The sequence below is a fragment of the Sciurus carolinensis genome, chromosome 3 (genome assembly GCF_902686445.1).
Source record: "Sciurus carolinensis chromosome 3, mSciCar1.2, whole genome shotgun sequence".
Lineage (NCBI taxonomy): Eukaryota > Metazoa > Chordata > Mammalia > Rodentia > Sciuridae > Sciurus > Sciurus carolinensis.
Window position 1 is genome coordinate 41,018,418 of NC_062215.1, and position 26,407 is coordinate 41,044,824.

At 44.9% G+C, this 26,407-nt stretch overlaps 1 protein-coding gene across 12 annotated transcripts in view; it reads right to left on the bottom strand.

The window, feature by feature from the left end:
- Positions 1-26,407, bottom strand: part of Tom1l2 (target of myb1 like 2 membrane trafficking protein) — a 113,080-nt gene that overhangs the window by 43,059 nt on the left and 43,614 nt on the right. For all 12 annotated transcript variants that reach the window (XM_047543994.1, XM_047543995.1, XM_047543992.1 and 9 more), the window contains exons 2-4: positions 11,774-11,858; positions 4,843-4,921; positions 651-800 (exon numbers count right to left, since the gene is read on the bottom strand). In XM_047543994.1, coding sequence (XP_047399950.1) covers positions 651-800; positions 4,843-4,921; positions 11,774-11,858 — 314 coding nt within the window. The remainder of the gene's footprint in view (positions 1-650; positions 801-4,842; positions 4,922-11,773; positions 11,859-26,407) is intronic.

A 26,407-nucleotide genomic window follows, 5' to 3' on the forward strand; every position in this document is an offset into this window, starting at 1 on the left:
CTCGCCCAACAAGCTGATCCAGAGTGCTTGGCCCACAGAAACCATGCAGGAATGAACTTTTGTTTGTTTATTTGTTTGTTTGTTTTTTAGCTGCTAGATTTGGGGATAATTTGTTGCAGAGCCAGTAATAATGAAGACACCCCAAATGAGTCAACTGCTTTCTTTGATATTTCTGGGCCTTTGCACGTGCCACTCTCTGGCTGTGATACCTCTCACATTCTGACTTTTCCACCAAGCTCCTCCTCATTCTTCAGGATACAACAAAAATGTCATCTCCTCAGTGGAAAATGCCTCTACCACCCCTGAGTTGGCTCTTGCCCTGTGACCTCACCAACCTTGCACACAGCTCTAACATGGCCCTTCCCACTCCACATTACCTCAGAGGACTGTTGAGGGGCCCCAACTGTTTACCTTTGTGGGCAGCAGGGCACTGGGCACCCAGGTTTCTTCAAAACTCTGTCAATTGGTTAAAGAGTCACTGCTTTGGATTTTACTCCAATGGGAAGAGTATGAAGAAAATAAGTATTTCACAATAAATATCAAGGCCAGAAGGTTCCATTTTTCCCTCTAAATGATGGGAGAGCATGAGGACTCATCAGAGGCCCCATCTTACTCTATCCCAACAAACTGGGTGAGGGAAGCCAGCCTACCTGGATCAGAGCAAGCACTTTGTCCTGTACAATGGTGGGAGGGTTATTCTTGGGAGAGATGATTTTGACCAGAACGCTGTCGATGAAATCTCGGTTGGCCACTAGGATGTGGAAGCGGTGGCCACAGTTCTTCACACACGTCTCCAGCACCTGATGTGGGGAGGGATGGAGGGAGGGTCACCACTGTGAGAACTGGAGGAGACTCCAGGAACTGAGGAGGACAGCTGAGTGCCCCCACTACCCGTCCTGCTCCTAGATCATCTTCCTCACACGTCTCCTCCAGAACCAAACCTCCACGGCACACACATTCCCACACTCTAATTCAGTCGTTCCTCCAGGGATGACAGCAGCCCCTTGCTGACTGAAGTCTCCTGTCCCTGCACAATAATCAGGCAATTAGTTGGTAATTGAGGCACCGGTTTTGCATGAGAAGGATGCTGGTGTTTTAATGGGATCAAAATGACTGAGCGGTCCCTGAAAATTAGCATTTCAACTCCTCTCTCTGGGCCTCTGGGTGTGAGACATTAGCCAATGAGAAACAGGCTCTGTCACAAGAGGAGGTTGCTGTGACAGCTTGAATTGCCTGGTGAGTTACTGGCCCTTATGTGTGAGGAACCAAACATGCTCACACACACCCCACACATCCCTGCGTCTGCAAACAAAATTGGCAATGACAAGGGATCTTCCACCCTTGACAAATGGTTTGTGGGCCTCAGCTGCCAGTGGCTTTAAGGTACATGTTCGAATCAGATGCCGCCTACTCCTCCTTTGTCCAGATCAGTCTACAGGCCGCAGCTGATCAGAAAGGCTGGCATACAGGCTCTGACCAGATGGCCAGTGTGAGCTAGACTCAGTTCTGCCACTTCCTCCCTTGGCAGCCCAGAACAAGTGTTTCAGAGCCTCAGCTTCTTCACCTGTCAGGTGGGGACAATAAGTCCTCCTTTGCAGGACTGTTGGGAAGATTAAAGAGAATATGTGTAAAGCAGTTAGCAGTGTCTCATGCAGGTTCGGGACCAATGAAGACTATGATTATAAGAGTTACAATTCATCAGACTGCTTACCCACTTGAATAAAGGAATAGCTTCTTATTCTGCCATAGGACAAGTAAGAACTCCCTTGGAATTCAGAGGTCCTCATGGGAGGGCCTCTCCATCCTTGAACACAGCTCTAACCTTCTCAGCTCTCTAGAAATCAACCCATAGGATTACCTGGCCCTTTCCATGCCACCCCCACCTCTAGTGCCACAGTCAACTGGCCAAGAAATGCCTCCTTGAAAGGATATCACCAGTGACAGGACATTTCTGATTACCTCAGTTATTCTCATGTGCCCAAACTCATCTGACCACAGCTTAACTTACACAGTTCTTCCACAGATCTGGTTCAGACTGCTGGACTTTACCTTGACAAAGCATGACTGTAGAGAAAATTCCAGAACTGTGATGTTGACTGAATTCTTGCCACACGCCAGGCACTTAGAGAGATCCCTCCATATCACAGGTAATTTCATTCCATTCTCACAACTAATTAGTTCTCTTTAAGTGGACCTTATTACCCCATTTTTTAAAGATAAAAGGCTTAGAAAGAAAAAGAGACTGGTCTAGGCCCAAACTGTAGGTCAATGCCAGAGGCAGGATGGAAATTCAGAACCACCTTCACAGGAGCCCTGGTCTCCTCACCTCCCCAAGGGCACTGGACCATGGCTCTCATAAGCTCTCCTCCAAGAAGCCACATCAGCTGAGAATCTCTCAGATGACAGGAATTATATCCTAGATTTCTTGTCCCTTCAATTGTTCCTTGAAATAATCCTGTAAGTTGGGTATTATCCCATTTTAGAGTTGAGGAAACTGAGCCTCAGAGTTGTTATACAACTTGACCTAGGAGGCCACAGTTGGGACATCCCAACCGGGCAGTTCAGCAGCCAGCCAGAAATTGTCCTTCCCCTACTTCTTCTGCAGTTCCCTAGGGCAACCTGAGGCTCTAGCTCCTCTCCCAGGTAGGCCATAGGCAGGACACTCTTCTTGCCTTTAGGGAGCATGTCACTTAGTTCTATTAGATGGTAGACCTCAAGGTCAATGTGTCCCAGCCTGGCCTTGAAAACACTCCCAGCAGAGGTGTATGTGCTGCAGAGCATTCCAAAGCCTATTCAAGCAGGAGATGCAGCAGGGCCTCCTGGTCTGGGAAGAGCCACTTTAGGCCACCTTGCCAAAAAGGCCCCTGGCAGATCTGTCCCTCTAGTGTATAAGCCATGAGACACAGTGGGAATTTTCCAGAGTGCAGCCAAAATCCATGGAGTAAGCAAAAGGGGCCTGGAAGCAATCGGAAGCAGATGTTTCCATCATATACACAAAGTCTCAAGCAGACAGCCCTTCAGGATCTCTAGCTCCTATTTTGGGTAAATACTAACAATCTTGGCAGGAACAGATACAAAGCTAGGAAAGAGCCACAAAAAGCAAGAAGACAGCTGGCTGTGGTGGTGGACACCTGTAATCCTAGCAATTCAGGAGGCTGAGGCAGAAGGATCACAGGTTTGAGGTCAGTCTCAGTAACTTAGCCAAGACCCTCAGCAAGGTAGTGAGACCCTATCTCAAAATAAAAAGTAAAAAGGGCAAGGGATGTAGCTCAGTGGTAGAGTGCCCCTGGGTTCAATTCCCAGTACCGAAAATAAAAAATAAAAACAAAAGCAGGAGGACTGAGAACAACTAATAGGGCACGTGGAGTCAACAAAGCAGATGTGAGATGATGCTTTAAAATGTACCACGTGAGGCCCTGGGTACAGGGACAATGGTTCTGCATATTCACAGGTCTCCCGAAGGTATCAGCTGATTAGCAGCAGAGACCCGACCATTAGGAAAGGTCAGATAATGTCCAGGCCTGTAAAGAAGTCAGACACCAGGAAAATGCTCTGACATGTTACAGCTCATTCCCTGGTGATGTGACTTATTGACAACAACTCATTTGGGCATCACTCTGGGTTTAGTGAACATAGTGGCTCAAAATCTGAGAAAAATAAAAGCTTTCAACTTTCTGTTTCTTAACTGGCATTTTCTCCTTTATTATTCACATCCCAATTGGCTGGCAGAGAGAACTCTCCTAATAAGTTTTGGGGTTTACTTGGGCAATGAATTCAAATAGTTTCTCTGCTTTAAAAGGAAACACGTTAAGGCTGTTTTGGATAAATAACCCACTATTCAAACCTACATAGAAGCCGACATGCTGACCTGTTATAGTTTCTATTATAAGAACTCACTGTGGCCCAGATTTTGCCACATCTGAAAAACTGTTAGCTTTTAAGACAGAAATAGCAACTGAAGTCTCCCTTTTAATTCTCTGACATCTTAAGAAGGGCAAAAATCTGGTCTGTTCTTCCCGAAAGGAGTCACTTGGTTAACTTTTTCAAGAACCTTTGCAGCTATTTTCAGTTTTTACCCCAAACAAAGATCATTTTATAATGGCAAACCACAGCTCCATACCTTACTAGCTGTGAAGTCTGGGCAAAACCTCTAGACCTCTCTGAGCCTCAGTTTCCTCATCTGTATGAGGGAGATAATGAAACCCATTTTGGAAACTGCCTATAACTATCTGTAACAATATCTGAAAGTTTAGTACAGTTTAGGGTAGGTACTAGATAGGTGGAAGTGAACCTTTTTAAAACTTTCCAATACTGGAGATTGTAACCAGGACATAGCACATGCTAGGAAAGCACTGCATAGTGATGCAGTGCTACATCCCAAACTGAGCTACATCCCAAACCCTTTTTAAAAATCTTATTTTGAGAATGGTCTCCCTAAGTTGCCCAATCTGGCCTTGAATTTGCAATCCTCCTGCTTCATCTTCCTGAGTAGATAGACCATAGGAGTGCCACAGCACATGGATGGAAGAGAACATTTTTATAAAGAGAAACTGTCATCTAACAGTCTCAGAGCAGGCTGGTGGCAGGAAGGGGACCAACCCTGGCCTCTGACTCCTCTGCTATGGACTTTTGTACCTGCCCATGCCTTATCTTCTGCTGCTTTACATGTACTAAACTGAAGCTCACCCCCATGTCAGAGAAAGGCAGGAAAACACAAGGGTGCTACCAGAAGGCTCCGTGGAACTTCAGTGGCACTGGCCCCATGCCATTCTGAGGCTATGTCAAGTGGACAGAGGGATGGCTCATCCTGTGGAGTAAATGAGGCTAGAGATCAGCACTTACTGTCAGTGCCAGCATCACTTCTCTATAGTTCCGGTTCCCGCTGAGCCGCTTCTTCAGGGCTCGGATGGCATCCTTTGGCCTGGAGAAAAAGGCAGGCATAGTAAGATCCTCCCAAGTCCCATTCTGTAGTACTATCCTACAAATTCACTCCCACATGCATCAACTAGCATATATACAAGGTTATTCACCACGTCATGTTTATAAATGTACATGATTGGAAACAAACCAAATGGCCACCAATAGAAAATGAGTTCAATTAACATCATGGCTCATCCATACAATTGAATACTAGGCACCTGAGAAAAACAATAAAGAAATTCCTTATACATTATTATGGACCAAACTTGAAGACATGCATAAAGTTATTTGTGGAATAGTACATAAGGCATGATGGTATTTATGTTATAAAAGAATAGCAAAGACATATGCAGCACATGTCAGGGTCGGAAGAGAATCACTGGAGGGAGCCCTGAGACCTGGTAACAGTGGCTGCCCCCAAGGAGGGGAAATGGATGGCAGAAGTAGAGGGGGATTTTTCACTGGAGTAACTCTTTGCAGTTTTGAATTTTGTATCACATTCACATGTTGTTTCCTCAAAACATTATTTAACCCAGTGGTGGATAGAGGCACTGAAGAGTTTTTCCAAACCACAAGAGAGATATGGGGAGAGTAAATGGCTAGGTCTTTACTGAAACTTCAATGTTAACTTCCTTCTATAATCCATGGAACTCCTTCTCCCAGAGAAAACTCAAGTGAGTCTCTTCAAAGCCCAAGGAATTCTGTGTTATCAGGTTATAGATATGATGTGGATTCCCATGAGGAATTCTACAGAATCACAGGTAATCTCCAGATTATAAAGGGGCCCTATTCCTTGTTCCTAAATTGATAGCTTTTGAATTCTTCCTTAAATTAATATTATACTTGAGAAAGTTAAAATCCTAAGTTCTCTAAGCATACATGGAAAGATTGGGTCTAACATGTTATATAATTTATTTTAATACATGATTCCACAAATCTGTGGGTCTAAGAGCTGCCCCTGGCACAAAGCCCCTGCTCCTGGTGTCCCATCGCCCAATGCTCTGGGGAGCCCCACCCAGTTGCCAGCCAGCTCTTTGCTATCACAGGTGGGCTCCGGTCTTCCACTAAAGGATGTGTAACTGTACCTCCCTCGTTCCTAGGATGAGTGTTTGAGAGTCTGGGACTTCCGACTTCTATAGTTCTAACATATTTGTATTCTGTTTACTAAATGGAGATGTCCTTTCAAGTGTGTGTAAGGAAGTCAGGGGAGGGGAGAGTGGAAGCTTTGCCAATCAGCCTAATTTAGAGGGAAAGACACAGTAAGCAACCAGGCTTCTGGAAAAAATTTAAATGCCCTGAACCTCCATTTCCCATTCTGAACTTGAAACATAGCCGCCCTGTGGGAATTCTTGGCTCCTGAATCAAAGACCTGATGGGATGGGAATGGGCCCTGGCCAAGTATGTTTGCAATATGGCTGCAGTTTCCAAATGGGGATGCTGATTTCTGCAAATATTGGACATGAGCAGTTCTGTGCTCTGATGGGCTGAGCTGGTGTAAGTCAGCAGTTATTGGCCAGGTGCATACACTGATTTCCTCTCTTAAGGGCTCTGCCAATCCACGGTCATTCCAGACCCGCAAGTCCGGTAGCTGCCATCCCTCTCAGTGCAGTCTCTTTCTTCGCCTCCTGAACTTACATGGAGCAGAAAAAAATGGACACAGCTTTCCCTCCAAGAGCAGCAAGCACTTGTGCTGGCAGAACCAGCTCTCAGGGAATGGGGCAATCAGACAGTCGGCAGGCTCCCAGTTAGGTTTAAACTGAAAATTCATCCCCAGGCTGTGGGAAGTACTGCCTGAGAGTGATTGGGTGAACACAAGAGCAAGTATTTATCTCTGTCCCCAGGGGAGAAGCTTCAGAGAGGAGCATCCCAGTCAGGTCAGAGGAACTGCAAAGTCTCAAGGAGCTGCTGCAGATTAGACAGCTGGAATTGGAAACCCAGAGAAGGCAAGAAAAGCTGAGTCAAGGGCTGTGGTGGAGCAGGAGGAAAGATCAGGCAAGTGTAAGAGGCACCAAACCCCAGAAGCACTCACTGGAAAGGCCAGGCCTGTCAGGGTAGCTCTCCAGGGCCCCATGATCCCATCTCTGCAGCACCCTCCCACCATGGACTCCTGAGAGTCATTCTTTCCAGTCATACAGCAAGCTCATCACTGGTCCCCAGGGCCTTTAGACCATCAGGCTTCAGTTCCAGACCTGTTCTTCTGAGAAACATTCTCATTTCCCATCCCTAGGAGGCTGCCCCTCCTCCATCACTCTGAAAACACACACACACACACACACACACACACACACACACACACACACATACATGCCTCAGCCATGCTTTCGCTCTGCTGCATTTACTGGTTCCCCTTCTGTGCCCCTCCAGCTTAGAGGCTGCAATGCAGATAAAGACTCAGTGAACTGGGGAAGGTCAGAGATGGTCATGAAAATGATCCAGGTCAGCAGTTCCTCTTCAGAGTTGCAGACCACTGTTGCATGGGGAGCAATTCCAAAATTCACATGTGTGTCCTAATTAGTTAGATCTGGGGTGAGGCCTGGTAAATAGGGTCTCAAACATTTAGTTAGGCACTCATGGTTAATGAGTGCTGGACTTCCGTAAAAGGCTTCGGGTGTCAGCGTTCTTCATGCTTGGGGTGACCTTAGCCCTGAACGTTGAGGAGAGCCCAGAGAGAGGCCTGTGGGGTCATTCACCAATATGCATATGCACTTGCCAGGACCATGGTCTCCAGCAAAAAAGCAAAAAAAAAAAAAATATATATATATATATATATATTTATATAGGAAGATCAGGCGCAACTTCAATGACTGGACCCAGGTGAGCCTAGGTTTGCATCCTGCATGTTTCCATCTTGCTATGCTATGAAGCTCTTGGCAAAAGAGTAAACCACTCTGGGTCTCAGTCTCCTCACCATTAAAACAGGCTGTCCCTATTTTATAGGGCTGTTGGGGCAGGTGCTGTATAAAATGATGCAAGCTGGACACAGGGCCTGGCACAGTGCAATTGCTAAGAAAGAGACAGGCAATCCTTAAACAACCCTATGAGATAAAGTACTGTTGGTAACCCATATTATAAATGGCAAGACTGAGACACAGGGAGATGTAACACACCTGAGGTCACACAACAAGTGAACAGTGACCCAGGCTTCTAGTCCAGGTGGATGGCTCTAGGCTCTGCAACCTTAATCTACTACATTATGCTTCCTAAGTGTGCTGCACACACTGCTCTGTGGCCTAGGGATTCCACCTCCCCCTGACCCCCATCATCCACCTGCCTCTCCTGGCAGGTGCCCTGGTATCCTAGAAGACTCCACTTGGGTGTCACCTCCTCCAAGAAGGCTTTTCTGCCTGTAGCCTCAAGGCTGGCTGGTGACTATTGCATTGGTCTGTCTCCACAGCCATATACAGCTTCTTTCTCTTTCTCTGTCCTTGTCATGCTGTGTTATGATTATGTTTACATGCCTGCATTCCTCATCATACTGTGAGTGCCTTAGGGACTTCATTCATTTATTCCCTTACTCAACAAATATTTATTAAGAGCAAATCATGTGATGCTGTGCTTAGGATTAGGGATAAACTAGAGGTAAAAGAGATGGAATTGGGCTGCAAATAAAGCTCAGTTGGTAGAGTGCTTGCCTCACATACACAAGGCCCTGGGTTCAATTCCCAGCACCACTGAAAAAAGAGAGAGAGATGGAATTCCTGCCCTCACGGAGCTCATAGACCCGCAGGGGTTGTGCACAAGACAATGACATTGCTCTGACACAAGTTTAAACTGTGATGAACTTAAGAATAATACCAGGTACTATGGAATCATCTAACGGAGAATTTGTCCAAATTGGAGGGAAGGGGGCCAGTGAAGCAAGATTTAAGCCCAGGTCCTGTGAGTGTTGGCAACCATTTAGAGAAAGTGATCAGTTGGGGAAAATAAGGAACAGCAGTCAGAAGTTCTCCAGAGAGGACTAAGAGAACCTCCCATCAGCCCAACTTGTGGGGTTTTTCTTCCTCTTAGGAAGGGACTTAAGACAGTCAAGGCAAGATGAAAAATCTTCTCTCACTCAATCATGCACCAAAAGGAGCCTGGGCCACCAGAGGGAATGGGCGTCCAGATCTGTGAGCTGCAGATTAAGAAAACACTCACCAGTTCGGCCAATTTGGAAGGGTTCCTATTCTGCCCTCAAGCCACATAGGTATTTGTGCAATTCACCAGAAAAGAAGAGCTGTGAACATATTTACATGATGCTCATATCGTGGAGAATTTCAAACTGGGGACAGGAATGCAGAGATTTCAAGGAGCTTAAAGGTCAGTGGGGCTGAAGGGCCTGTAGTGGTGCTACAGAGAGGTGTGGTTAAGGGTTTTCACCCCAAGAGCCTGAGAAGGCCCTGAGGCTTATTAGCAAGGGTTGGTTTGCTGAGATCTGAGGCAGGGACTAGATGGGAGGGAAAAGGGCTGAAGCAGATGCCTGGAAGAACAGAGCAGATATGAAAAGGACACACCGACCTGGACCTCCTTTTCAGCCTGATTCCAGATGGTCCCAATTTGCCCTGTGCATCCAAGACCACAAATCTATCTCTCAACTCACTGACCATTTTTTATGCCACCCTGAGCTACAAAGAACACGTGTCATCCTGTTAATCTTGAAGCCCCAGACCAAAGCCTTCAGGACACCTCTGCACCTGCCCTTCCCTCAGAGCCTATGGCATTGGGCATAGGCCTCAGCCACAGTCCCAACAGTGGTCCTAGGTAAGCCCTCATAAATAGGCTGGCACATCCTCCTTGGCATCTTGGAGAACTAACCCTTCACTTGGAGGTGCTAAACACAGCTGGACATCTGGATAAATGAATAAATGAGTGGCAAATGAAAGGGATGCAAGGAATAAAGGAACCCAGAGTTCCTGCCCTGCCCTCAAGTCACATAGGTATTTGTACAATTCACCAGAAAAGAAGAGCTGTTAAGGTCTGAAGGAAGGTAGCCAGGCTGCTTCCAGGGATTATGGTATTAGAGATGGGCCAGTACAGGCCACTGCCCTCAACTCCAGAGTCATCTGTGCAGCCACACTGCAGCATCTCTCCTGGGAGCTGAGCTGGTAGCTGACCCCTCAAGTCTGCTCCGTTTCAGAACATGGCAGTTCCATCCTGTGCCTCTTCAGGCTCCAACCCAGGGAATTATCTTTGACTTTCTGCTCACATTCCACATCAGCAAATTCCAGTGGCTCTACCTGAATCTATATAGAATCTAATCAGTCCTCACTTCCTCCCCTACTACCATCCTCCTCAAGCTCACCATCACTCACACCAGGATGACTGTAAGAATCTACCTGGTTTGTCTGCTTCTGGCCTTGGCCTGCCTCCAGTCAGGCCATTCTGAACACAGTGGACAGTGTGATCTCTTTAACATGAAAGTCAGAACATGCCACTTCCTGCTCAATCTTCTAGTGGGCCTCCTCTCACCAGAAGCTAAAGCCAGTTGCCTTGGTGCCTACGCAGCCCTATACTTCTGGATGCCCTCCACATCCTTGACCTCATCTTGGGCCTATGAGCCACCTTACTATTCTTCAAACACACCAGATACCCTTTGTCCCAGGATTTTGGTACTTGCTGTTCCCTCTGCCTAGACAGTTCTTCCTTTGTATAAACCTCACATCTCACTCCCTCATCTCCTTTAAGACTTTGTTCAATGTTACCTTCTTCCTGAGACTTTCCTTGATTACTTTGTTTAAAATTGCTAATTCCCAGCCTTCTCTCTCCTTGCTCCCTCCCATAGTCCTGTCCCCATCTCATCAGCTTATGTGTTTTAATTATCTCCTTCACAGTCCACCTTCCCACTATAGACTGGCAGCTTCCTGAGGGGAGGGGAGGGAGTCTGACTTGCTTACTGCTGTGCTGTTCCTACTTGGAACAGGGCCTGGCACAAGGCAGTCATTTCATAAATATCTACTGAATGAAAGCAGGTCCAACCTTCTGAGATTAAGTAATTGGCCATTTCATACACAGAAGGCTAGTGAGTTACAGTACCAAGATCCAAGGTCACAGGGTTGCCTTGGTTCCAACTGTTTTCCTTGCCATAGGCAGGACCCAGCAGTCAGAAGCCCTCTAGCAAGGGTCAGGAAGCATATGGGCACCCTACCATCAGTCCAACTTGTGGGGTTTTTCTGCCACTTGGGAAGGGACTTGGACTTAGCCATCTTATAGCAGAGGAAAGCATGGGAAATGCTCAAGAATTACCTGGCAACAGAAGAGGGTATAGCGACAGTAAATAAAGGTTTATGGTATGGACACTGGGATAAATACAGACCAGTTTGAAAGAAGTACAAATAGAGCGGACCTTAAAGTAGGAGATGACACAGGAAACAGTAAGAACAGATCCAGGAGTGCAGGGACGCAAGAGGGGCAAGTCATGCCAGAAACACTCAGCTGCTCTGTGCCATGTGTGCTCCTTGCTCATTTTCTGCCTTATCTGGCCACACCCTGGTCCTCCTTCTGTGACTGCTGGGTCTCTTGTCCAGAAAACCAGGGCAGAGATAGTCTCACATATTCCAAGGGAAAACAGAGGCTGAGAGGAGGGCAGGAAAGGCAAAGATTTGGTAATAGAGACAAATGGCCACTGGGGACTGGGTAACCAAGCAGCTTAATTTCCACTTGTGATTCAAAGCAGGTGATTAACAGGTTGGGAAAGAGGGGGTAGAAGTAGCTGGGAAAAGGACCAATCATTAAGAATGCCAGCTTATCAGTGAACAGACTAAAAGCAAAACTGGAAGTCAAGCCCACTATCCTTCAGTCCTGACAGGCTTTGAGTGACCCCCATAGAGTTGAGGGAGGCTTTGAGAGTTGGGGGAGGATTGGCAGGGGCACATACCCTTCCTCTGTCTCATTGATGATGTCACAGATCTCCATGTTCAATGTCCAGTCCTCGCTCTGCAGGGAACCATCAGTTGCCTTTTCTGTGAAATCAGAGAGAACATTGTTTTTTATTTCTCCTGGAATAAGGGGACCCAGGAAGGAAATGAAAGAAGAGACCAGAACCACCACATTCTCTGCCCAAGCAGATGGGCTGAGCCAATGGATCCAATCTGAGGGTGCTGCTTTCATGAAAGAACATTTAGGAAAAGCTCTATCTCTGGGTCCAGTGGACAGAGTCATAACATGGCCCTTTATTCTCCAAATTCCAGACCAGAAAGCTCCAGTCTGAGCCATCACAAATCACCCAACACACGAGTATGTCAAGTTTATGCACCCACAGGTTCTGGAGCCAAACTACCTGGGTTTGAATATAGGCTCTACCACACACTAGTTGTGTGACCTTGGGCAAATTACTTAAACTCTACATGCCAAAACTATAGTACTTACCCCATAGAATTGTTAAGAATATCAAATGGGTTAATATATGTAAACTTAGAATTCAGCAGGACACAGTCAGTCCTCTATAGGTACTTGTTCTTACAATGAAGTAGTTCAAAATTACATTTCAGAAAAGAAGGTGGAAGAAGGGAGCATCCCTTGGTAGGCTGCTTGTAGGCATGGTATCATGGTTTGGATCTTAAATGTCCCCCAAAGGCCCACATGCTAAAGGCTTGGCTGTTGGCCTGTAGTACTACTGGGAGGTGCTGGAACATTTGGGAAGTGAGGCCTAGTGGATGGAAGTTGGGTCATTGCGGGTGTGTGCTTAAAAGAGATACTGGGACCCCAGCCTGTCCTTTCTTTGCTCTACCATGCGCTTCTCACCTACAGTCAACCAACCGTAGACTGAAACCTCTGAAACTGGGAGTCAAAGTAAACCTTTATTCCTTCTAAGTTGTTTTTCTCAGGTATTTGTCACAGTGACAGAAAGCTAACACACATCACATGTTTCATTTCATGAAACATATATTGTTTTATTTCATCCACAAAACAATCTTCTGACCATTTAATGGGAAAGGACAATTCTTTCAACAAATGATACTGAAAAAATTGGCTCTCCATACACAGAAGAATGAGGTTGGACCTTTATACTTAACTACAAGTGAATTAAAGATGTAAATATAAGAGTGAAACTATAAAAGTCTTAGCAAGGGAAAGCTTTGTGACATTGGATTTGACGATGATTTAATGGATATAATGTTAAAGGCAAAGGAAACAAAAAATAGAGAAACTGAATTACATCAAAATTTAAAACTTTCTGCCCGGTGTTATGGTGCACACCTAAAATTTCAGTTAGTCAAGAGGCTGAGGCCAGCCTTAGAAACTTAGTGAGAGTCTGCCTCAAAATAAAAATAAAAAGTGCTGGGATATAGTTCAGCATCCCTGGGTTCGATTCCCAGAAACCAACCAACCAGCCAATCAACAAAAACTTCTGTGAATTAAAGGACACAATCAACAGAGTAAAATGGGGTAAAGAACCAGAACAGACATTTCTCCAAATAAGATAAATGAATGGGCCACAAATAATAAAAAGATATTTCAACATCACTAAGCATTCAGGAAATGCAAATAAAATGCAAACCATCTCATATTCATTAAGATGGTTACTATAAAAAAGCAATAAGTGTTGGTGAAGATGTGAAGAAACTGAAACCCCTCTGCACTGTTGGCAGGAATGTAAAATAGGGCAGTAACTATGGAAAACAGTATTGTGGGGTCCTCAAAAAATTAAACATAAAATTACCATAAGATCCATAAGAATTGAAAGCAGGGATATTTGTATGCCCATGTTCACAGCAGTATTATTTATAATGTTCAAAAGGTAGAACCATCTAACTGTCCATCCACAGGGAAATGGATTTTAAAAAATATATAGTCTATACATACAGTAGAATATTATTCAGCCTTAAAAAGGAGTGAACTTCTAACACAAGCTAAAACATAGCTGAACTGCTGGGTGTGGTGGTACATGCCTGTAATCTCTGACTTGAGAGGCTGAGGCAGGAGGATCACAAGTTCGAGGCCAGCCTGGGCAACTCATTGAGACCCTCAGCAATTTAGCTAAACCCTGGGTTCCATTCCAGTACCAAACAAATAAAACAGAACAAAAACCTTGAGGACATTATGCTGAGAGCTGAGTAGAATAAATAATCCAACCACAAAAGGTCAAATATTCTATGATTCCACTCCTATGAGGTATCCAGAGTGGTCATATTCATAGAGACAGAAAACAGATCAGTTTTTCAGGGGCTGAGGGAAGGGGGAAGAGGGGAGTTGGTGTTTAATGGGGACAGTTTCAGTTTGGGAAGATGAGAGTGTTCTGAAAATGAATGGTGGTGACGGCTGCACAATGATGTGAATGTACTTAACACCATAGCACTGTGTGCTTAAAAATGGTCAATATGAAAAATTGTATGTTACGTATATTTTACAATTTTAAGAAATCACCAAAAAAAGAAAGAACATACATAGGCTAACAGACTTTTGGGTTGGAGGGAACAAGGAAGTGGGAGTCAGAGAAAATTCAGGCCTGTTGCCTCATCTGACAGGAAACCTAAGACCCAGAGAAGAAATGGGAATCAGGCTAAGAACTCAAAACCAGAATGAGGGTCACTCTCTGCCTCCTGGCTGTGAGATCCATTAGGGCAGGGACTAGGTCTGACTTGCCTCCTTCTTCTATGTCCCAGTGCCCAGTACTTGGTAACTGCACAATCTACTGATGTCTGAAGAAGGACTGTTAGCATTCCTTCCTCCAGAGTCAGTGGTTTTCAGCCCTGGCTGCACAAGAGACCCACCAGGGGAGCTTCTGGGGCACACATGACCCAGAGGTTTGGATTTAATTGGCATGGGAGGGAATAGGCATCAATATTTTTAGAAAGCTTTCTGAGTGACTGTGACATGCTGCCAAGATTAAAGACCACTGTTCTACATCATGTCCTCCCTTGTGTTCTCTCTAGCTAGGCAGTGAGACAGAGCCTTAGTAGTTTTCTCTGGGAGAGCACAGTCTCTGACTGGTTCTCACTGGTTTGTCTCATCATCCTGCCTGTTTTGTATCTGTCACAGTATAGTAGGTGACATTCATTTCCTCAACTGCCTGTTGGTACAGGTACGAGAGCACCCAGAATGCTGTGGTTGTCCTGTTATAGCCCCAGCTGGACTGTCTCATGACTGCCTGCCAATCTGCCTCCCCCATCACACTGACCCCTGAAGGCAGGGTCTTATCCATCTTCCTCTCCCCAGTTCCAACAATGCCAAGTGCTACACTGCAGACCCTTGTCAATCTCTAGTAAATGGTATTGGGACCATGTGGCTTTACTTTACCTGAAAGTTACTGAAAGAGCTACCTTGGAGTAGTTTGCGGGCTAGTCAGATGGTACTCTGGGTATCTTCCACTGGTCCTGCTATCTTCCTTTTAAGGTAGGTGAGGGAGGGTGGTGGCAGCTGTTATAGAAAAGGATATCCCACAAGGCAGGAATGAGAACTTGAAATTCATTCTCTTGTCTCTCCAGAGGAAGGGGAACATCCGCAATTAACATTCACAAAGCATATTTGAAATCTGAAGCAAGAGGCAATAATGGATCTGTGTAGAATGCTGGGATTGATTTTTCTTTCCACCTGGTTTGTAGAGGCCAATTTGCCTCACTAGCAGATAATAATCCAGAAGGTTCATTTCATATTATTGGGCATACTATCCCAAGAGCTCCCTACCCACTGAAACCCCTTTTCTTCTTTCTCCACACCTGGCATGAAGCATCCCTGAATGCCATTCCCTTGTGCTGACATCTCTGGGCTCCTACCCACAATCAATTGTTAGGGAGGTAGATAATTTGACTGTTTTCTTCCCCACGCTCACCAAAAGCATGCTGCTGAATGCAAAATGCTAAAACCACCCTCTTTTTGCCTTCTGGTGCTGGCTGTTTCTGAAGTCACTATTTTTAACATCAAAGTGTTAAAAAAGCACCAGCCAAGAAACCAAGCCCACTGGATTGGGGGGCTCCTCCCAGCAGGGCTGTCTTGGGAGGGGTACATGGGAGTGGTGGGTGGGTAGGAGCACAATCACTGTTGTCAGGGTCAAGGCTTCAGCGCATCATGGCCTGGGTCCTATACCATGCAGGAGATGGCCTTTCTGAATGGAGAAAATGCCATGGCAACAGCATCAAGATAATATGCTACTGAAGGTTTAATGGAAGCTATATCCAATTGCCCCAGCCCTGCCCAGTACAGTCCTGCATAGCCCCTGGCCATTAGCATATCGCCAGAGAGCTCAGCATTTTGCAACCAGGGTCACTGGTGTGTTAATCTTTATCCATCCCACAGAGCAGGTCGGTAGGAATGGCTTGCCTCATGCTCCCTAGAGTATTGTTTTTGCTGCTTTACTATGCTTTATTTTAGGATTTGACAACATATGTGACAAAAGAAATGAGATTGAACTTTGCTTTCCTCTGGCCTGGGGACCAGACCAAGAGAGAGAGCCCACAATGAGTGGCCTCAGTTCCAGAGGCAATCAGATATAACTTTGTTCCCATTTGCTGGGAATTCTTCTATGAAGAGAAAAATAAGAATTGATTTGAGCTGCTCTGTCAGCCTTACTTCCCTCATCTGTCTCAGCAGAGCCAAATACCCACAGTTCTGTTTGTGTGGCATTTCCAGCAAAGTGAAAAGAAAAGAATGTTCTTTTTGGGTTGGTTCCTTATAATCAAAATGAGTATATGTCTTTTAGCTTGAAAAACGCAGAATCCCAGTAATTGAATAGAACGCACTGACCCTGAGGATAAGTTTATCATGCCTTTGAACCCCTTGCTGGTATTATTAGAGGAAGGGAGAGGGTGAATATAAGGTTAATGGATTCTGCTGCTAAACCGAACTTGGAAATGAGGTTTCATTGATTTAATATTTCCTCTATTAAGCCTCCCAAGACTGTGTCCCTTGTGGCTCTACCAAAGAGCAATCTCGGTATGTCATAGCCTGAGTTCTATGAAGGGGATGACGACTAGCACTGCATGGCCCCCTGATGGGCTGGTCTCTCCCCTTGCTGGCTTGGAAGGGTCACAAGGGCAAGCCTTCAGCAGAGTCCTAGCTTCAGGATGAGACTCCTGCTGGGGAGGCTGCTGGGTTGATGGCCAAAGACATGCCCCTATTGTGTGTGACCCCACTAGTGAGTCACTTCCTTCGGGAGGGAACCCAAGGGGGGGTGTGCAGGGTGGGTGTTCAGAGACAGTCTGGGTATAGCAGGAGGCTGGAGACATGGATCATTTCATGTGGAGGAACTCCCACAGCAAGGGGGCTCATCCTGTTTCTGCCTGGGCCTGACATAGTGTACTTTGCTATCCCAGGGGCTACACGTGGGTCCACCCCTCAGCTCCCTCAACTTTCTGTCCTCAATCTTTTATCCTCTAGCCCAAAATGACTTGTGCCTCACACTGTTCCTCCTGGGTGCCTACCACCTCTGCCCTTCCCAGTCTTGTGACTACCAGCCCAGCTCCTCCCCTGCCTGAGTCTGATATCCCAGAAAGGACCAGACCTGCTGCTTCCTGGTCTTCTGAATTGGATTCTTCCTCATCTATATGAGGTAGGGGCAGGGTGTCTCTGGAGCCCATCTGGCTCTTACCCATTGCTGACATTGAAGTGCCTTCTCAGCCCTTCCTCATCTTATAAACAAGAATCAAAAACTACCCTGTACCTGCCAAACTGGAGCCATCTGAGGACTTTGGCTAGGATTGTTCCCAATCTCAGGAGCCTCCCAGGCCCCTGCACAGTCCAATGCCAGCATCACATTCATGAGGAGGCAGTCTCACCATTTGTGGGTGGGTTTGCTTTGTCAGGGTGGTCAGAACTGTCTATGGGTGCTGAGTGTGATGAGTAAGAAGGGTGAAAGAGATGGGGATGTATCCTTTTTGGTAGAAAAATGAGTGATAATTAAAACAATGAGGCTTTTTTTTGCAGTCTGAAGGCTGCTGCACACATGTTTTGAGCAATTGCTATATTCTTGGAGTGTGTTGTCACTGCTTGTAAGTACAGCTTTTGTTTGGATGTGTGAGTTCTAGTGTGTTATATAAAAAGCAAGTGTCACTTCTCCATAGCTTTATCCAGTAGAACAAGGACACTTCCAGCTTATACAGAGGTCATTTATAAGTCTCAATGGAAGTGTGAGCTGTATTAAGCTTTTGTTAAAATAGTGGTGATGGGATTCATCTCATGAATTGAGAGCGAGGATCGGGCAGTTTCAGAAATCATCAAAGACAATCAACCTCACATCCGAACTTAGGTTTAGATGGATGATAGGACAATATCATGCAAATGCCCAGGCTTTATTAAGAGAGAGACCTGCGATCAAATATTGGTACTACAATTCAATTATGTGATCCTGGTCTATCAGATGTACAGTGGCATCTCACTGTTGTTTAGACTTCCAATTCCCTAATGATTAGTGATACCGAACATCTTTTCATATGTTCATGGGGGCATTTATCCATCTCCTTTGGAGAAATGTCTATTAAAAGTCCTTCATCCATTTTTAATTTAATTTTTATTTTTTTAGTTTGAATCTAGGGGTGCTTACCACTGAGTTACTGCCCCAACCCTTTATCAATTTTATTTTGAGACACTAAGTTGCCCAGGCTGGCTTTAAAGTTGTGATCCTCCTGCCCCAGACTACTGAGAAGCTGGGGTTTTAGGCATGCCACCAATGCCCCACTCTGTTTTTTAATTGGGTGGTTTTTAGTTTGCTTGTTTTTGTCACTGAATTATAGTTCTTTATGTATTCTAGATTCTGTATATTAATCCCTTATCAGATACATGCTTTGAAAATATTTTCTCCCATTCTGTGGGTTATCTCTTTGATAGTGCCTTTTTTTTTTTTTTTTTTTTGGTACTAGGGATTGAACCCAGGGGCACTTAACCACTAAGCCACATCCACGGCCCTTTTTTGTATTTTATTTAGAGACAGAGTCTCACAGAGTTGCTTAGTGCCTCCCTCCCTAAATTGCTGAAGCTATCTTTGAACTCATGATCCTCCTGCCTCAGCCTCCCAAACTGCTGGGATTAGGCATGCTCTACCATGCCTGATTTAATAGTGCCTTTCGCAATTTTTTTAAAATTTTTATTTTTACAGACACATTTTGATTCCTTGTACACAAATGGGGTACAACTTTTCATTTCTATGGTTGTATACAATGTAGATTCATACCATTCATGTACTCATACACATATATAGTGTAATACTGTCTGTTTCATTCTGTTTTTCCATCCCCACCCCCCTCCCACCCCCTTTTTCTTCTACACCATCCAAAGTTCTTTCATTCTTCTCTTCCCCCCATTACCCCCCCCTTGTTATATATTGTCATTCACTTATCAGAGAAAACATTCGGCCTTTGGTTTTTTGACTTGGCCTATTTCACTTAGCATGATATTTTCCAACTTCATACATTTACCAGCAAATGCCATAATTTTATTCTTTATGGCTGAGTAAAATTTCATTATGTATATATACCACAGTTTCTTTATCCATTCGTCAACTGAAGGGCATCTAGGTTGATTCCTCAATCTAGCTATTGTGAATTGAGCTACTATGAACATTGATGTGGCTTATCACTGTAGTATGCAGAAAATTTTTAATTTTGATTATCTTACTTGTTCATTTTTCATATATATAAAACAAACATGTGCATGTGTACTCATGCACACACATGCACACACACACACACACACTCTTTTGAAATGGGGGTCTTGTCATGTTGCCCAAGCCCCTGTACTCCTGGACTCAAGCAACCCTCCTGCCTCAGCCTTCCAGATAGCTGGGACTACAGGCACATATCACCATGTAAAGCTTCTTTTAGCAATATTTTGTGGGTTTAATGCAAAAGCTTTTTGCTAATTCCTAGGTTATTTATTCTTTCTGGTGCTACTGTAAATGAAATCGTTTTCTCAGTTTTTTGTTTTTTTTTTTGCGTTGTTCATAGCAATACAATTGATCTTTTTAAAAATATTTTTTAGTTGTTGATGGACCTTTATTATTTATTTATTTATATGAGGCACTGAGAATCAAATCCAGTGCTTCACACATGCTAGGCAAGCACCCTACCACTGAGCCACAAACCCAGCCCCCTACAACTGATCTTTGAATGCTGATTTTGTATCCTGCAACTTTGCTTATTAGCTCTAACAGGATTTTTTTGTATGTGGTATCTTTAGGATTTTCTACATATAAAGTCATGTCATCTGTGAACAGAGATATTTTACTTTTTCCTCCTTGACCATTCTGATGCCTTTATTTCTTTTCTTTCCCTAATTGCTTTGGCCAGAATTTTCATTACTTTGTGAATAGAAGTGGTAAAAGCAGGTGTCCTTGGGCCTACATAACCCAATCATATACCACCAGAGCAAACAAAGCTGAAGAGACGATCCATCTGAGTCCTCATCCACAGCAAAGGAGGATAAGCAGGAACCACAGGAGAATCTAGAGGATGCTGCAAGCCTGAGGAAGTCACTTCAGATTTCTCTGGCCTGGGGGCCTTCACTTCAGCCTGTCCATCCAATGGTCTCTCTGGAGTGTTCTGATCTATGCCCTCGCTCTCTGAGATTGCCCATCTTTCTGGCTATGAGCTGTGAGTATATTTTTGGTCCCCTACCTAAACTTAAAGCTGCTTGGAGGAGGACATTTTCATGTCCTCAACAGGTCTAATTTTATGCTGCCAGGGCCCCTGGGAAGTTAAATGATTATTGTGAGCCCCTTCAGAGGTCCCTGGCCATAGGCCCTAGGCAGTTTGATGCAGGCGAAATGTGCGCCATTTGTGCATCCATAGTGGAGGCTATGGGCAGGGGTTGTGAACTCAGACTTCAGTGAATCCTAGTTCTGCCAATTACTGTGTGACCTCAGGGCAGTCATCTGACCTCTCCTGGCATTTCCCACATCTGTAATATGCTGTAATAACAGACTTCTCTCCCACGGTTACAGGAGAATAAACAAACACACAGAAAAATCCAACAGTCCCTAGACCAGAGTTCCCTTCTCCACACGCTGTTAGCATGGCTGTTATTTCTGGTATTATTGCTGTTCTTCTGAAAGGGGCCTCTCTGCCAGCACCCTGCCCTGTGTACCCTGCCTTGTTCATTCCCGCGTCACCACTGCCACCTACAGGTAAGCAGCCATGCACAGCTAAGCCCACCAGTTTCAGTGCCCTTGAAAATCTCTAATGTCTCTTTCCTTTCAGATTTCTGGGTTTCTGAGCCAAGAGAGCTCCAAGCTCAGAAGCCACAAGGGGCTTGCCTTCCAAAGTAAGTTCCCAAATTTGACATGGCTCCCCTGTAGGATGATGGAGCAGTCATGGCACAATCTCAAGAATCTAAATGTTAAAACTCCAGAGCACTTAGAACTAGCTACTGAAAGAGTCACATTTCCTGGCCCCTGGGAAATTCATGTGGGGGGAAAAAGGGGTACAGTACGGTTGCTAGGCCCATGGCAGCCTCTCGGCCTCAAACCAATGCTGAATGGTTGATCTCAAGTCTTAAAGGAATGAGTATTCCTCTCACCAAAAACCAGAGAATAAGAAGGAAGAATGAAACTGTTGCAAAACACACAACCTTTGGTCTGGGTCAGATTTTTTTTTTTTTCCTTTGCTTGTTAGTAATGGAACTCAGGGCCTGGTGCAAACTAGGCCAAGTGCTCTACCACTGAGCTACAACCCCATGCCTCTGGGCCAGTTCTTTACATGCATAAGCTCATTTGACTCTCCCTTCCCCCTCTAGGCAGGTTCTCTCTAACAGGTGAAGAAAATGAAGCCTAGCAGTGATCAATCCTACAATGCACAACCAGGAGGTAAGATTCCTGCCAACCACAGAAGTAGGTCTTCATGATGGACCGGGATCCCAGCCCATTCCCAAATAGAGGGCAGTGGGAGCAAAGAAGATACTGGTTCCTATAGCAGATTGGTCCAAAGGTCCTGCAAGCATCTGTCCTTCTGATTTTGCAGATGAAAGCTAAATACCAAGGGCTAAGAAGTATAAAAGAACATGCTGATGAAAGGATCAAATAAAATTACAAGCTGGTGGTGCAACCACTATGGAAAACAGTATGGAGATTCCTCAGAAAACTTGGAATGGAACCACCATTTGACCCAGCTATCCCACTCCTCAGTTTATACCCAAAGGACTTAAAATTAGCATTCTACAGTGACACAGCCACATCAATGTTTACAGCAGCTTAATTCACAATAGCTAAACTCTGGAACCAACCTAGATGCCCTTCAACAGATGAATGGATAAAGAAACTGTGGGGCATATACACAATGAGATTATGGCGTTTGTTGGTAAATGGATGGAGCTGGAGAATGTCATGCTGTGTGACAATAAGCCAAATCCAAAAAACCAAAGGCTGAATGTTTTCTCTGATAAGCAGATGCTAATCCATAATGGGATTGGAGAATGAAGAAACTCTGGATTATGCAGAGGGGAGTGAGGGGAGGGGAAGGGGTTGGGATGGGAAGGATGGAGGAATGAGACAGACATTATTATCCTATATACATGTATGATTACACGACGAGTGTGACTCTGTACCATGTTCAGCCATGTTCAGCCAGAGAAGAAGTTGTGCTCCATTTGTGTACAATGAGTCAAATGATTCTACTGTCATGTATAACTAATCAGAATAAATTAAAAAATAAAAATAAATCACAAATTTTGTTTGTCTTCCCCTATACCACTACCACTAGGGATTGGACCTAGGGTGCTCAACTACTGAACTATGCCCCCAGTCCTTTGGATTTTGAGACAGAATCTCGCTAGGTTGCATAGGCTGGCCTCAAACTTGCCATCTTCCTGCCTCAGTCTCCTGAGTTGCTGGGATTATGGGAATGCTTGGCATTCCCTTGGTTTTTAAAACTAATAACCTTTTTTATTTGGAACAATTTAAGATTTACTGGAAAGTTGCAAAGACAGTACAGAGAGAGGACTCATACCTTCTTCCAGTTTTCTTTCATGTCAGCATCTTATATAATCACTGTACATCTGTCAAAACTAAAAATGAAACTGATATAATATTATTAGCGAAACTCCAGATATTGCTCAGATTTCTCCAGTTTTTCCCTAATGTCCTTTTTGTGTCAAGGATTCCATCTAAATACCACAGTGCAGTTAGTCTTCTCCTCTTTTTAATGTCCTGTTTTCTTTAAGGACATTCAAACCCACAAACTCAACTACTTACTCTATTGCCTTGCTGGAGATCTCGGTTCTGAAGGCAGCTCTATGTGAGCCCAGACTCCACACCCAGCCTCATTAGGGCACCGCATCCTCCCCCTCCCCAAACAAAGGAGCCCTTCAGGCCAGCTGAACAACAGAGAAAAACAGCAGCTTGTTAGCCACAACAGGCCTGAGGCTTGCTGACCTAAGTTCTTTTTTAACTGGAATTCCCTTAAGGGGAATCCACAGATTTAAAATGCATCTGGGGTGTGTTCTCTAGAAGCACAGGCGCTGGTTTGATGTATTTCCTTCTTTGTACTTAATGGAATATCTTATGTGTGGAGTAATGAGTGTGAGAGAAGAGCAGGGGAGGAGGCTGGTGAGGGCTGGGATGGAGATGTGCCACCTTGGAGGAGGGGCCCCTGCAGGAGCCAGTCAGGCCAAGAAGAAGGTTGCTTGTGGTCTGTCCCAGCCTAGCAGGCTGCTCTCTCATGTCAGGCAGGTGGGCCAGTTGACTGGGAAGATAAAAGGTCCCCTGGGAGGTTGGTGCTCCTGCTCAAGCAGATCAGATAAGCTCCAGGCTATGGCCACATCTACCCAGGAACTTCTCTTCTCTCCTGCATTACTGTTTTGCTGCCAATTTCTTCTTCCCCAGACATTGTCACAGGGGCTGTGGACCTCAGACACATGTTCCCCAGTGGTTCCTCACCTCTCTGGAAGAACAGACATGACTGTGCCTGAGCATTTCATTGTTCCTGAGTACAGAGATGCCCTCAGGGATTCTCTGGGAATGCCTTCCCTGGGAAGGGATAATATGCAAATTCATCCAAAGACTTTCAAGTTTAAGTAAAAAACTTACTTAAGTAAAAAAACTTAAACTGACAGGAATGAGAATGTAGCTCAGTGGTAGAGCATTTGCCTAACATGCCCAAGGTCCTGGGTTCCATCCCAGAAGAACAAAACAAACGAAAAAACAAAAACCTTGAACTAAGAGCCCTTTCCCTACCCACACTGCACTAGACCATGATGGAAACAAGCAAGACTTAGTTGCCATTCCACAAGGAGCTCCAGCTGGCCCGGAGATCTGCAGGCAGACAGCTAGGACACAGTGTGACCAGGGTTAGCATAGAAGTGTGCTCAAAAATAAAGACCGGTAGATCAACAGATAAGGAATCATTAATATACTGAAGATGGAAAAAGAGGGGCCTGTGAAAGAAAAGGCAAGGGAGAGCAGGAATCTGGAGGAGAGGAGAGCCAGCCAGAGTGAGAACAGCCTGCAGGCGCAGGGCTGTGGTGAAGGCGAATGGTGAGAGGTCAGAGGCCAACTCTAGAGAGTCCTTTCATTTTCTGTGTAGAGTCTGGGGCTTTTCAACAAGAGTGTTTGTGACAGATCACTCTGGGAACAGCGTGGGGGCTATATTGGAGCACAGAGACTGTAGGCAGGAAGCAGGGGGCAGGTCATCATAACAGTTCAGTGAAGAAAGGAGACAGGACAGCATGTTGGTCAAGGGTATAGCTTTGAATCTGATGGACTGTGGGGGGGGAGGGGGCAGGGGAGCCTGGCTCTATGACCCAAGGCGCGTTTCTTACACTCTCAACTTCAGTTTAGTCATCTCTCTATAAGGCAGGCAAAACAGTCACACCCTCACAAGGTGAAGTAAGATTAAATGAATTAGTGATATAAACCACAAGAGAAAACCTGGAACATAGTAGGGGTGCACAAAATATGAACCACAGTTCTTTTTTAAAACTTATTTTTGTGGGGGCTGGGGTTGTGGCTCAGTGGTTAGTGCTTGCCTGGCATGTGTGAGGCCTTGGGTTTGATACTCAGCACCACATATAAATAAATAAAATTAAAAGATCCATTGACAACTGAAAAAAAAATTTTTAAATTTGTTTTGTGGTGCTGTGGACTGAACCCAGGACCTCACACATACTAAGCAAGTGCTTTCTCACTGAGCTACACCCCTAACCCAAAATTTCCATCACATGGACACACAACCACTTTTGATTACAAATAATACTGTTATGAACACTCGAGGACAAATTTTTTGTTTTTGTGGTGCCAGGGGTGGGATCCAGGGCCTTGTGCATGCTATGTAAGTGCTCCACCACTAAGCTGCACCTCCAGTCCCTATCAACCACCAATTCTTAACATGTACTTTGTGGACTGGACGTTGGGAAAGATGAGATTCAGGTACAGAAGTCAAAAGGGGAAGGTGACCATCTCTAAGGTTCTTACTGCAGCCTCTAGGTGGAAGAGTGAGGAGGCCACCCTAACTCACTATTGGGTTGGGAACAGAGAAGACCTTGGCTGACTCTGTTAGCCAGGGAACAGCTGGCCTATGAGGCCCGTCAGGGACTGCACATCACCATGAGCAAAACTGAAAAGGAAGGTCTCCTTTCTGCCTCAAAGAGCGATTACAAAATTCCAAGCCAGGAGAAAGACTTCCAAAAGTTCCCCAGGGCTCATACCTGCTGTGCTCATTAGAGCCAGAGTGCTTTGACTAACTCCTGCAAAGAGCTGCTCTTCAGAACTGGGTACAGAGAAACACTCTCCTTGCCACCATCACAGCATTTGCAGTATTCAAAGACATCTGTGGGCAGCAGTCAAAAGCAACCCATCTGAGTAAGACTCAAATATTAGCTCAAATGGTTTTCATCCAGAGGCCTAGTCTTTGGAGGAACAGCAGCCAATAATCAAAACACCCATGTCAAAATGATGAAATTAAACTTTTACACTTAAATTAACATGCATCTTGAAAAGAATAGTACCCACTGCTGGGAAGGTGAAACCAGAACATCACATTTTTGAAGATAGCACACATTTAGGAACTCTCTGGAAAAACAACTTGGGCAACAGACATCAAGGGACATGCCATAAAAAGTTCTTTCTCTTTTTTTCCTTTTTTTCTCCCCTCCCTTCCCTCTCCCTTTCCTCCCTCCCAACTTCTCTCCGTCCCTTCCTTCTTTCCTTTCTCTCTCTTTCTTCCTTTTTGAGACAAGAGTCTGGCTGTGTTGCCCAGGTTGGCCTCAAACTCCTGGGCTTAAGGCATCCATCTATTTTGGCCTTCAGGGTAGCTCGGACTACAAATATGTGCCACAACATATGGTTATTTTTAACTGATACATACAAATTGTACATACTTATGGGGCCATAAAAGGGTCTCATTCTTTAACCTAATAATCTCCTCAGGACTCTTAGTGAAAAAAATATGTTGAATAAAAAAAGCCATATACAACTCTGCAATCCCACTCCTACCTATACACCCAAGAAAATGAAAACATATGTTCACACAAAAACTTACAAATGTTCACAGCAGCCTTATTCATAATAGCCCAAAAGTATAAACCCAAATTTCCATCAACTGATGAATGGATAAACAAAATGTGGTCTATCCATACAACAGAATATTATTCT